The sequence below is a fragment of the Rattus norvegicus genome, chromosome 11, assembly GCF_036323735.1.
Source record: "Rattus norvegicus strain BN/NHsdMcwi chromosome 11, GRCr8, whole genome shotgun sequence".
Lineage (NCBI taxonomy): Eukaryota > Metazoa > Chordata > Mammalia > Rodentia > Muridae > Rattus > Rattus norvegicus.
Genome location: NC_086029.1, coordinates 82,043,505 through 82,056,273, shown reverse-complemented (window position 1 = coordinate 82,056,273; position 12,769 = coordinate 82,043,505). Strand labels below are relative to the sequence as shown.

General features: G+C 43.6%; 1 protein-coding gene across 8 annotated transcripts; it reads left to right on the top strand.

Moving 5' to 3' along the window:
- The first annotated feature begins 56 nt into the window (after positions 1-56).
- Wdr53 (WD repeat domain 53) lies at positions 57-8,600 on the top strand. 8 transcript variants are annotated; one of them, XM_039088580.2, is made up of 3 exons: positions 57-238; positions 3,782-4,337; positions 7,972-8,102. In XM_039088580.2, the coding sequence occupies exons 1-2, from the start codon at positions 189-191 to the stop codon at positions 4,326-4,328; spliced, it is 597 nt and encodes a 198-aa protein (XP_038944508.1). In that variant the 5' UTR covers positions 57-188; the 3' UTR covers positions 4,329-4,337; positions 7,972-8,102. The 8 variants fall into 8 exon arrangements, with proteins under 8 accessions (XP_038944508.1, NP_001386224.1, XP_063126777.1 ...); NM_001399295.1 differs by having other exon boundaries at positions 200-238; positions 3,782-4,277; positions 7,972-8,596; XM_063270707.1 differs by having other exon boundaries at positions 214-1,698; positions 3,782-4,277; positions 7,972-8,600.
- Positions 8,601-12,769: the final 4,169 nt, after the last annotated feature.

Here is a 12,769-nt window from a genome sequence, read left to right as displayed (position 1 = left end):
TCGTAGCCGCTCAGCGCGGGCGCCGGAACCACCCGCCTCGCCCTGCCTGCCCGCGACGCGCCCCGGGATCCGCCATGCGGGTTGAGGGCAAGAAGCAAGGGCGCACGCCCAGCTCGGCCGCCGCGCCTCTCAGCCCGGAAGTGACTGTTCGGTGGAGGCGCCTCGCTCCCTAAGCTTGATGGGATTGGATGCTGCGCCTGAGGTCATCACTACGCGCCACCGGGAACTGGAAGCCCAGGTATGAGGCTGTTGGCTAGTGGGATTCTGATCTGTTCTCAAGTGCGTTTTTCTGTTTTTCCTCTAATGGCCTTGAGTCGGCTTTCCTTGGCCTCTCTTCCTACGGAGTTTCCCGTTTCATTTGCTTTCTGCTCATTCTCCAACTTTGTTTACGACAAAGTTTGCTAGCCAGTTCTTAGATCCTTCATCTTCAGTTCGCTTGGATCCATTAACTTTACCTTTGGGCAGTTGGAGACCTCTTGTCGTGGTCAGGTTAGATCCATTTTACTTTATTTTTTACCTTGAGAAATTGACATCGTCTTTTCCTGGCTAGGACAGTAGGGGACTCAACAGAACATCTATACAGTATCCATTCTAAAAGTAAGGTGGCTAAATCTGAGCAACCGTCGTAAATACGCAGGTTTTTATTATATTTGATATTAAACAAGTTTGGGTAATTTCAAAGGGTCATTTGAATACCAAGTGTCACAGTCTTTTGGACAAAATATAGTGAATTCGGTTCATCTCATAGTAAAAAGATTAAGGAAATATGTGTAGTTTTTTGTTTTTTGTTTTGTAATTTGTAATCCCAACAGTGGGAGGAAAAGAACCTAGCATTATTTGAACTTCAGTTCAAGGGGAGCCAAGCCTTCCAGCTTCACGAATGACCGAGGTGTACGCATACACACGCCATACACATAAAACAAAAGAACTACAGTGTGAGCCAGGCATTGATGAGATCTTTTAATCTGACTTTTATAATTCTCAAGACTATGAAGTGATTATTGTAATAGGGCCCACAGGCTCAGTAGTCAAGTCCAGTATTGTGCAATTTTTTGTAGCAAGAAACCTTGCCTGAGATCCACCTATGTGCAATCCACTTCCTGATTTTTAGTAAAAACAAATGAACAACAACTGCTTCCCTACTGGGGTATAATTACATGCTTATGCCTTGCTAATCCCTTCCTCAAGGTGTCTTCCACCAAGTAACCCAAATTTTTGTCTATTGTGTCTAGGCTAATGTCACAGTCTTTGAGTTGTTTTGGTTGTCACTTAGTTTCTCCACATCAGGACTAACTTTAGTCCAAATCTATGAAGAAATGTTGACCCACACATTATAGTAATGGCCTCTCTCTTCATGGCTCCTGAATGTTGAACCAAATTTTGTCTGAATGACAATTGCTTTTCCTTTAAATTTTGTGGATCTGAAAAGAAAGTAAAGAACTACATACATAGAATGGTTAGATTGAAAGGCATGGGCAAAGCACCATAGTACTGAGAGTATAGACTCTAGTTACTTGGGGACCCTAGGTGAGACAGATTCAGACGGTCTTTCTTTCTCTCTCTCTTTCTCTCTCTCTCTCTCTCTCTCTCTCTCTCTCTCTCCCTCCCTCCCTCTCTCTCTCTTTCTTTATTTCTCTCTGTCATCTATCTATCTATTTCAGGCTTGTACAAATGGATAGTGGAAATTCATAAATAAAGGTATGACTGAAAAAACACTGATGGCAGAGATCATCCACTTATCAAATACTTTATCTTGTCTTAAGACGAATCTTTGAAGTATCCAATGGTATCATTCTGCTCTCTTTTGTTTTTTTTTTTGGGGGGGGGGTGGTGCTTGTTTTTTAAGACTGGATTTTTCTGTATAGCCCTAAATAATCTGGACCTTGATATGTAGACCAGACTAGCCTTGGATTCACAGCCGCCTTTGTGCTAGTATTAAAAGGCATGCCCCACTGCCCAGCTTCATTCTGTTGTGTCTTTACCCCAGTTGTTCATATGACTCTAGTGGCATGTCGTCACACAACTAGAGCCAGGATGGTTTCAAAGTGTAAGAAGATGGCCTTCATCACTCCCTTCTTGTTACAGGTCCTTCACCTGCTCTTCATGAACCTCCCCTCCCCACCTCCCCCAGGACTTTATCCATTCTACCTGCTCGGAACTGCCCCCTGTGGCATTTTACCCTTTTAAAAGATTCCTTTAACATGCCCTACTTTGCTCTTACGCATTCCCTCATCAAATTAGGAGTTGGAGGAAATGAATCTATTATCTAATTAAACTAATCATGGTAGGATATGAGTAATTCTGTGCTTTAGGTGACCTCACAGTGCTTAGGAACTCGATAGGTGAGGGAAGTAATTTTGGCATGGACACATTTCTACAAGGCTGTCTGCTTCAAGTGTACAAAGTCAACAACAGCAGCTTGCAAACACTTCATTTCTAAATTGTTTTGACTTAACATATATTTAAATAACTTTCCCCTACTCTGTCATAGCACTCTGTTTCACACACACACACACACACACACACACACACACACACACACACACACACACACCATTTTTTCCTTTGAGGGTCTCAGTATGTAGCCCACAGTGGCCCAGAACTCAATATCTTCCTGCCTCAGCCTCCTAAGTGCTAGGATTACAGGTGTGCATGTGTTTAACACATTTGATACCCGGTACCCTCAGAGGTCCAAAGAAAGCACTGGATCTCCTGGGACTGGAGTTATTTGTTGGTTGTGAACTGCCATGTGGGTACTGGGAACCAAGGTGATCCTTTCAAATAGCAGCTAGTAAAGTTCTCTTAAGCACTGAACCATCTCTGTGGCTCCAAATGAGTTTTTTTTTTTTCTTTTTTCTTTTTTTTTCGGAGCTGGGGACTGAACCCAGGGCCTTGTGCTTGCTAGGCAAGCGCTCTACCACTGAGCTAAATCCCCAACCCCCCAAATGAGTTTTTTGAGGCTTTCTGAACTCTTTTTTTTTTTTTAAATAGACTCACTGATAGTTGTTTGTTATTTTTCTGACTATGTAAGTGATCAATAAATATTCACGTGATTCATTTAGTGTATGGAAATGTAATACCTCCCTTCTCATGTGTAGACCTGTACTGTTCTTGGATCTTAAAAGATTGATGTAGTAAGACTTAGTACTAGGGCTGGAGAGATGGCTCAGTGGCTAAGAGCACTTACTGTTCTTCCAGAGGTCTTAAGTTAATTCCCACCAACCATCTGTAATGGAATCCGAGGCCCTCTTCTGATGTATTTGAAGATAGCTAGTCTACTCACATACATAAAATAAATAAAATCTTTTTTTAAAAGAAGACTTACTACTAGACCTTTATGGAAAAAATTATCAGAACTGTATGTGTCTGTAATAGTCCTTTTAACTATACAGCCTGCTCATTGCCTAACTTCTCATGTTTTCTGTAGGATAGAAGTTAGCCCAAAGTACCTTTAAAATAGAGTTAATCCCTTTAAAACAACAACAATAACAAACAAACAAAACCAAAAACAAGGATAAGTAAGATTAGGAGAAAACCTAATAGTTTATTCCTGCTAGTCGGCGTGTATTTGGGTTTCCTGTAGATGTGTACTAGAGAAGCAGTCTTATATTTAACTAGAGATTTGTAGATTTAGTCCTTAAATGTCTTTTGAGAGGAGAGGGCAAGGGTTGTTGAATTTTTAAGCAATCTTTAAAAACTGTTGAAATGTTGGTAATTATATTTGTCTCATAGTATCGAGTTCTTATACAAAATCTGATATAGGTTTTCTCCCTCTTCCCAGAATTTTGCAGGCCATCATGGCAGTCAAGTGGACTGGAGGACATTCTTCTTCAATCCTTTGCCTGAATGCAAGTAAAGACGGGCTGGTGGCTTCAGGAGGAGAAGGTGGAGACCTTGTGGCTTGGGGTGAAGATGGGACCCCTGTAGGACACATGCAGTTGGAAGGGGCAGATGATGTTACCAGCATCGTGTTTTCCGCTTCCTGCCCCACCAAGCTCTATGCCTCCCATGGAGAGTCCATCAGTGTACTAGATGTCAGGTCTCTCAAAGGGTGCCTGGACCACTTTCATGTGAATGAGGAAGAAATCAATTGTCTTTCATTAAATGAAACTGAAAGTCTGCTGGCTTCTGCTGATGACTCTGGGGCAATCAAAATCCTCGACTTGGAAAAGAAGAAAGTTACCAGATCCCTGAAGAGACATTCCAACATTTGTTCCTCTGTGGCTTTTCGACCTCAGAGGCCTCAGAGCCTGGTGTCATGCGGCTTGGATATGCAGGTGATGTTTATGCAAAGAGCACTTGGGTACTTTCCGAGCAGAATTTGCTAAGAAAATCAAGTATGTTCGGCTTGGTCTCCTTGGCAGCTATGGAAATTGAGCTTAGGACCTGTACATGCCACACATGTGCTCTCCCACTAACCTCTATCCCAGCCCTTGAGTCAAGTGTTGATCGGGTGTTTTCTACTCTAACACTTTTTTTTTTTTTTTTTTACTCTAACACTTCTTACTCAGTTGTGGATCGCAGCTTACTTCTCCTAGCTTGAGTGCTAGCCTGACACCATATTTTATTCATTAGCCTTTGGTCTTCCTTTGTCCATCCTTAAAGACATTCTAAGACCTTAGGATTCAAATATCCAGTTCTAAAACTTGCTTTAAACAAAGAAGTAGTTTTAGGTCAGCTTAACAAAAAAGGGGTGGGGGTGAGATGCTGAAGGCAGAGTTGTTCTACACATTCTCTAGAAACTTAAATAGTTTAAAAGGGGGGTGGGGGGGTTGCATGGTCTCTTTTTACTTAAAATTTGAGGTGATTGAAATGCGTGTGAGTGATCAGAAGCAAAACACTGTATGCAGTACTAGACTTTGGAAACAACATCACAAATTAGCCTGACTTCAGAGGAAAGGCATGGGGGTATAAAGCACACTGTATAGGGAAAGCTGGTGGGGTTTAACGTTCTGTTTTCACAGGAGCAGATCTTGGAGTAACATGAGAGTTCTTAGGTAGCTTGAACTGGTGAGCTGGCCTTCCTCCTGCAAGAGAAAAATCTCATCACTGGAATCGAGTGCTTAGGACTTTGGGTGCTTTGCACAAACTAGTCTTCATTCCATCATGCCCTCCTAACTACTGTTCCCTTTAAAAGTAATTTCATTTTACGTGTATGGATGTGCTGCCTGCATGTTTGTCTGTGCACTGCTTGTGTGCCTGGTACCTGTAGAGGCCAGAACTAGGCATTGAATACCCTAGAACTAGAGTTACAGACAGCTGCAAGCTACCGTGTGGATGCTGAGATTTGAATCAGGGTCCTCTGGAAGAGCAAACAGTGTGCTTAACTGCCAAGCCTTCTCTCTAGTCTCCTGTTGTTCCTTGTCAATAATTATTATAAGTGAGCCACCTGACTATAATTAGACTTCAATGTCTGTCTCTGAAACCCATGCTTTTCTCTGTTATATGAGGTATTCAAAGTATTATCTACACTTGAAGTGTGCTGGCCTCCTTTAATCCCAGCTCCTGGGAGGCAAAAGCAGGCATCTCTCTGTGAGTTCAAGGCCAGCAAGAGCTACATAGCAAGTTATAGGATGACAGCCAGAGCTATGTAATAGATCCTATCTAAAAAACAACAACATACTACGACACCAACAAATCAGTATCACCCATAAGATTGAAGGCCACGGCAGTGGAGCCAATACATGTCCTGTGTGCTGGGACTCTCACCAAATAATAAAGAATTCCCCTGAAAAACATGTGTAGTGCTTCTGTAAAAATTCTATATACAAAATCATTCAATACAGAATTGCTCTGGGTGTATTTGTTCTCTGTGTTGCCCTGGCTGTTCTGGAACCAACTTTGTAAACCAGACTGTCCTCAAATTCAGAGATATCTACTTGTCTCTCTGCCTCCAAGTACTGGGACTAAAGTCATACACCACACCAGGCTTCTTCTGTATTTATAAGACACAGTTTCCCTGCAGCCTACAACTAGGTCATAACCAAAGCCTTCCTAAATCTGCATTGTTCCCCAGCAGGCTGGATCTTCCTGTGGTTTTCAGGGAGTACTGGAACAGCTAGCTGGCTGCTGGTTAGCAATACTCAGAGGTAGTGTGTTTGACTACCTCTCTCCTCCTTCAGTTTTTACCACTGGCTCACTAACTCCTACATGTAAGTTAGATATGCAAACGGGACCTGTACTCTTGAGGTGAGATTAGGAATGGACAGGAGCTAGAGAGAGGCCCAGTAGTGAGAGTTCACACTGCTCTTGCAGAGGACCTGAGTTGAGTTCCCAGCCCCCATGGCAGGTGGCTCACAACTGCCTAACTACAGCTACAGAGATCTAATTAATGCCCTCTTCTCTTCTGGACTGCCAAGGCACTGGTATTTCTCTCTCTCTCTCTCTCTCTCTCTCTCTCTCTCTCTCTCTCTCTCTCTGTCTCTCGCTCTCTCTCTCTCTCTCTCTCTCTCTCTCACACACACACACACACACACACGTAAAGTTAAATGAAGCTTTGTGGGCCGGCCATGGTGGTGCCATCTCAACATTTGGAGGCAGAGGCAGGCACATCGCTATGAATTCAAAACCAGCCTGGGCTATATAGAGAGAGAGGCCTTGTCTCAAAAAATAATCTTTTTAAAAAAATAGACATCCAGATTTTGGCATTTTGGCTCCAATTCCGTGTGAAACATTTTAGGGGCATGCATCTGCATGAGAACATTCTCAACGTTCTGTGGAAAGGCAGGGTATTTTGATTTGCCTGGTAACGTCTCACGGTGTAGCAGGGAATGAGCTAGAATTCTTGCCTCTCCCTCCCAAATTCTATTTGCTGGGTTGTACATCAGTGCGCACACACACACACAGATTTTTGCTACATTGGAAAAAAAAAGAACCTGGGGCTGGAGAGATGGCTCAGTGGTTAAGGTCCCTGACTGCTCTCCCAGAGGTCCTGAGTTCAATTCCCAGCAACCACATGGTGGCTCACAGTCATCTGTAATGAGATGTGATGCCCTCTTCTGGTGTGTCTGAAGACAGCGACAGTGTACTAATATAAATAAATAAATCTTAAAGAAAGAAAAAACAACCCCCCTCCACTGGTATTTCCTGGCCCCAGATAAAGAAAAAGAGTCAGAGCTGGGTGTGGTGATACACACTTCTGATCCTAGCACTGGACGAACAGGCAGAAGGGTCATCATAAGTTCAAAACTAACTTGCCCTACATAGTGAGATCTGGTTTGAAACAAACCAAGAATTTCTTTGGCAAGTCAACTATGAAATATTTTTTTAAGGTTTTTGTGCTTTGTATGTTGAGACAAGGGCTCACTGTGTAGCATTGGACGGTCTGGACGGGGTGATGTAGACCAAACTGACCTTGAATGCATAGATCCCTGCCTTCCATGCCCTGTGGTGGTGCGCCTTTAACCCCAGCACTTGAGAGACAGAGTCAGGTGGATCTCTGTGAGTTTGAGGACACCTGGTCTACAGAGAGTTCCAGGACAGCTAGTGCTACAGAGAAACCCTGTCTTGAAAAATCAGGGGCTTGGGGGAGGGGGTGGGAGGCTGGGGGTTTGCTTCCTCTGCCTCCCTAGTGCTGAGCTTAAAGGCAGGCATATGCTGCTGTGCTGACTGGCTTGTTTTCATTTTTTTTTTTTTTTTCTAATTTGGGGAGTGATGTTGGACGTCTCCCTTGGTTTTACAGTGGCAGATACGTGCTTGTACCACTAAGCCATATCTTTATCCTCATCCCAACTACTGGATTTTCATGGAGTCTGTTCAATAAAAGTGTTAGTATCCCTCCCCCTGTAAATTTTACCTGTGCATGTGCATTCTGGTTTTAGTCTAGTGTGGGTCATGTTATCCTGGCATGTCAGCTAACACCATTTAAAGTGTGAGAGGAACTGTGACCTATTTTATTAGAAGCTCAGTAGACACTGTAGTTGAGCAATGAGCCTAGAACACTGTGTGACTGTAATTTCACCTTATTTAAAGGTAATGCTGTGGAGTCTTCAAAAAGCCCGACCTGTCTGGATTACAAATTTACAGGAGGATGAAACAGAGGAAACGGAAGGCCCCCAGACCCCTGGTCGGCTCCTAAACCCTGCACTAGCCCACTCTATCTCTGTGGCATCGTGTGGCAACATTTTTAGCTGTGGTGCAGAGGATGGTAAAGTGCGCATCTTCAGGGTGATGGGAGTCAAATGTGAGCGAGAATTGGGATTTAAGGGACATACTCTGGGTGTATCCCAGGTCTGCTTTCTGCCCGAGTCCCATCTGCTGCTCACAGGAGGGAATGACGGGAAGATAAGGTTGTGGGACGTGAGCGGCAAAATGGAGAAACAGCAGAAGAGTCCCGTGAAGCACATCCACAGGAAGAAAACAAAGAGGGCAGTGCGCCCCACGCAGAGTGGGGACTCTAGAGCCCCGGGGGCCGAGGACGAGGGACTTGCAAAGCTTCTACCGAAGCTCGATATTGAACACGGAGAAAAAGTGAACTGGCTGTTGAGTACAAAAATAAAAGGGAACCAAAGCATATTAGTGGCCGATCAGACGAGTTGTGTGTCTGTGTATCCCCTGAATGAACTTTAGGTCCAATAAAGTGCTTTGAAAGAACCGACAAAGCCTTTGGGTTTTTGTGTTTCCTTGCTTCCTTAAGACACTTGTAGCCCAGGCTGGTCTAGAACTCACTCGCTATATAGCATAGGCTGCCCTCAAACTTCTGACAATCCTCCTGTCTCAGCCTCCAAATTCTGAGATTACAAGTATGAGCCCCCTCTGCTCTGCTGACAGAAGCTATTTTTGTTTTTCAGTCTAAGAAAAATTCTTGCTTTGAGCTGTTTGTCATGTGTAGAATCATATAAATTTGAACAAAAGAAAATCATTGGATAATAATTCATAGAGCAAGTGACATTAGAGTTTGGATAAAGGGATTCATTGAGTGTTAATTGTGCCAGCTGATAAGTTATTTCTCCACCAGTAAAATGAGTCAATTCAAACCAGATTAAATTATATATGAAGTCAGGCTTACTGGGGAGCTGCTCTCTGGCTGCTCTCCAAGGGTAAGTTCACTGAACCCAAGGAAGGAGGCCAGGGAGGTTGCCATGGGAAGGGAAACAGAGGAGGGGGAAAGATAAAGAGAGAAGGAAAAGAGGGAAAGAAGAGAGACAATCCAAAATGTTCAGATTATACAGCTAAAAGCCTCTGGGGGGAAGACAGCCCAGCCCCTGGGCTGCAAAGTTCAGGATTGGGGGCAGGGATGCGGAGAGAACCTGGAGCAGGTCTGCTTTGGTATGTAAAATATGCACCTGGGGGGTAAGGGGTGCTTGTCCCAGGGAGGAAACCAAACACCAGGTATTGTATATTGTATACAATATTTCTTTTCTCCCCATACAAAGTTTGAGGCTTTCACTGTGTTCTTGTCTTTTGATTTTCTTTCTTTCTTTTTTTTTTTTTTAATAATGTTCCATTAAAAAGTTTTTGGTTAGGTTTTACCACTTACTGCTTTTTCAATATTTTTTCTCATTTAAAATTATGATCTTAGAAATCATAATCTATCCAGTCCATGCTTGTTTCCCAGCAGTCAGGAACTTGGGCCAATGGCTGTGATTTGAACTCAGGACCTCTGGAAGAGCAGTCAGTGCTCTTAACCACTGAGCCATCTCTCCAGCCTAGAGAAGAGTTTATGACTGTGTCATTCCTCTGCCTGTGGTAATATCTTGTCCAGTGCTAAGAGAACCTGCTCTAAGGTAGCCAGCGCCAGACCCACGCGTGATTCCGCAGGTGATTTGGGTTTAGTGAAACAGCCTCAAGTGTCATAGTAAATGAATGCTGCCGCTTAAATAGTTGGAATTCAATATTTACTATTTATTGTTATAGATTTACTATTCATTTTGTTAACTTAATTTAAATAGCTTGCATTTGATATTTAGATTTGAATCATAGTTGCTAAAGAACTATATGTGTAAGACGCTTAGACCTAAAGTTGGGTTTGGACACATTTAGGCAACTTTATATACAATTTTAGCATAGAAATTAGTGATAAACCCTGACCATTTAATAATTATTTTAAAAGAATGCAGTCTGGGTGAGATGTGATGACACATGCCTTTAAAAAGCCTGACAGGTGGCTTTCTGGGAGTTCTAGGATATCCTCATCTACATAATGAGTTCCAGGCCAGCCAGGGCTACATAGTGAGACCCTGACTCAAAGGATAAAAAGAATGCAGTCCTCAGGTCCTCAAGCTTCAGGTTAACTGCTTTCTCTGTAGGCCTGACAACCTGGATTCAATCCCCAGGATCCAAGTAAAGGTAGAACAGGAGAGCTACCTCCACAAAGATGTCCTCTGGCCTTCACGTGTGTGCTGGTGTGCTCTTCACCCCTTGTCTCTGTCACACACACACACACACACACACACACACACACAGAGCAGCAGCAGCAGCAGCACCATCATTTATACCTACACTCACACGGTAATTACAAATGAGATTTTAAAAGAACGCAGCCCAGGCAACTGGGTGCTTCCCAATATCATAAATGCAGGTAAAGAATGCATGAGCATAAGCAGTTTTGACTAATCCCTACCTGATCTGCCCAGACTTGCCCAGACCAGCCATTCTGGTGTTATTACCAGTTTCAAGCAGCACGGAGCTTCTGATGCTAGTCAGCACTCTTGTTTCCATGTGATGGAAGCTACCAGACAGCAAGGGCAATGTGTCACCACAGGGTTGAGCAGACACTTCTCTCTCCTTGTTTCTCTTGCTCTAAGACTGGCTCCTTTGCCATTAACATACCCCAGTTCTTGCACACCCCCAACTCTTTTATACTTCCTGATACTGCGGATTAAGCCTAGGGATTACACATAAGTAAGTACCCCAGCATGAAATAGTATTGCTAGCCTTTTCGTTGCTTCCTTACTGTTCTGGGACCGGCTCTTTCTGATCTGTCCATGCTGTCCATTAAGTCTCAAAGAAAACGAAGGCAGGTCTCACTCTGTGTCCTGGCTCCCCCCAGCACTTCTCACTCCGCCCTACCCTAAGCCTCTCCTCAGTTGGGTGCTTTGGCTACAAGGTCTCTTGGCCTCTTGGCTGCGTGACCTCTCTTGACCTCTCTCTTTTTCATCTCTCATTCTGTTCCCCCTCCCTCTCCTTGAACAGCCCAGTTCAGTCTGCTGGCCATGTTCAGTGTGGACTCTTCCAGATGCCTGTAACTGTCTTCTCCCTTTTGTTTACGATAAACCCCCGCAACTGTAACTAGGAGCAATCAGAGACAAATTTATCACTACTTTTTATTTTTTTTCTCCTTCGTAATGAAAACAGATATGTCAGCTGATAAGTTAGATGAAATAAGCCAACTCAAGCCACTTTAGAGTATAAAGGCAGGTTCGTTGGGAAGAACTCTCTGGTGAGTTCACTGACCAAACAGGAGGGAATCAGCGAAGTCACCATGGGGAGGAAGACAGAGGAGAGGGGGAAATGAATGATAGGAGAAGGCGAAGAAAAAGAGATAGACCAAAATGTCTGCATTCTATAGGGAAGCCTTTCTGGGAGAGGGGAAGCCCCGCCCCTCAGCTGAAAAGTTCATCCAGGGCAGAGGGTAGAGGGTTGTATGCCAGCCATGCCCTGTAACAGGTAGGGACTGAGGGATGCTGGGAAAACCTGGGAGCCAGATCCACTTAGGTGTGTTAAATACGCACCATAGCTGTTTATCCTGGCTCTGAATACCAGCCATCTTGATTAAGATTTCCCCTCTATCAACTCCTCCCAGGTCGTTCTCACTTCCCCCCCCCCCATCCAGATCCACCCCCTTTCTGTCTTTCATTGGAAAACAAACATGTTTTTTTTTCCTTTTCTTCTTTTTTTCTTTCTTTTTTTTTTTTTTTTTTTTTTTTTTTTGGAGCTGGGGACCGAATCCAGGGCCTTGCGCTTGCTAGGCAAGTGCTCTACCACTGAGCTAAATCCCCAACCCCGATTTCTTCTTTTTTTAAAATCTATTTTTGGACACGGTTCTTCTGCATAGCCTAGTCTGTCCCAGAATTCATTCCGTAGACCCAGGCTGGCCTGGAACTCAGAGATCCACCTGCTTCTGCCTTCCAAGTACTGGGATTAAAGGGATGCACCACCACCTCCCAGCTAACAATCAGGCTTCTAAGAGATAATAATAATAATAATAATAATAATAATAATAATAATAATAATAATAATAAAATTTATAATATTATGAAAATAATAAGACAAAAACTAACATCTCAGAACAGAACAGAATAGCAGGAAAAAAGCCCAAGAACAGCACGAGAATGAGAGACCCACTTGTTCTCACACTCAGGAGCCCCGCAAGAACACTAAACCGGACAACATGATAGCATGCAAAGAGTCTGAGGGGTAAACGAAGCAGCTCCTCTCCATCTTGGGCTTCAAGGCCATCTTACAGAAAAGACAAACTGGGCTCATCTTCTCAAGGATTGGGTTGTACCCCACCTGTAACCTTAACTACAAATGGTTCTGTCCTGCCTGTTCCAGGAACGCCAACCACACCTGATGGCTACCTTCTTCGCCCACCTTGCGACCAGGTCTTTGTTTCAGGGGGGGATTAGTTTGCTATGCTTATGCTCTGCTCCTGTAACCCCACCTAGTTTGTCCACTGAATCCCCCATTTGGAAACCCCCTACCCTGAAGCTCTAAAAGCCTTGTCTTCCTTACATCTCAAACCCCACATTGTTTTACGTGAATAAGAAAATAAGAAAAGCTTGTTTTAATTAGTTTGGCTATAATAATTTGGATCAATGGCCTTTCT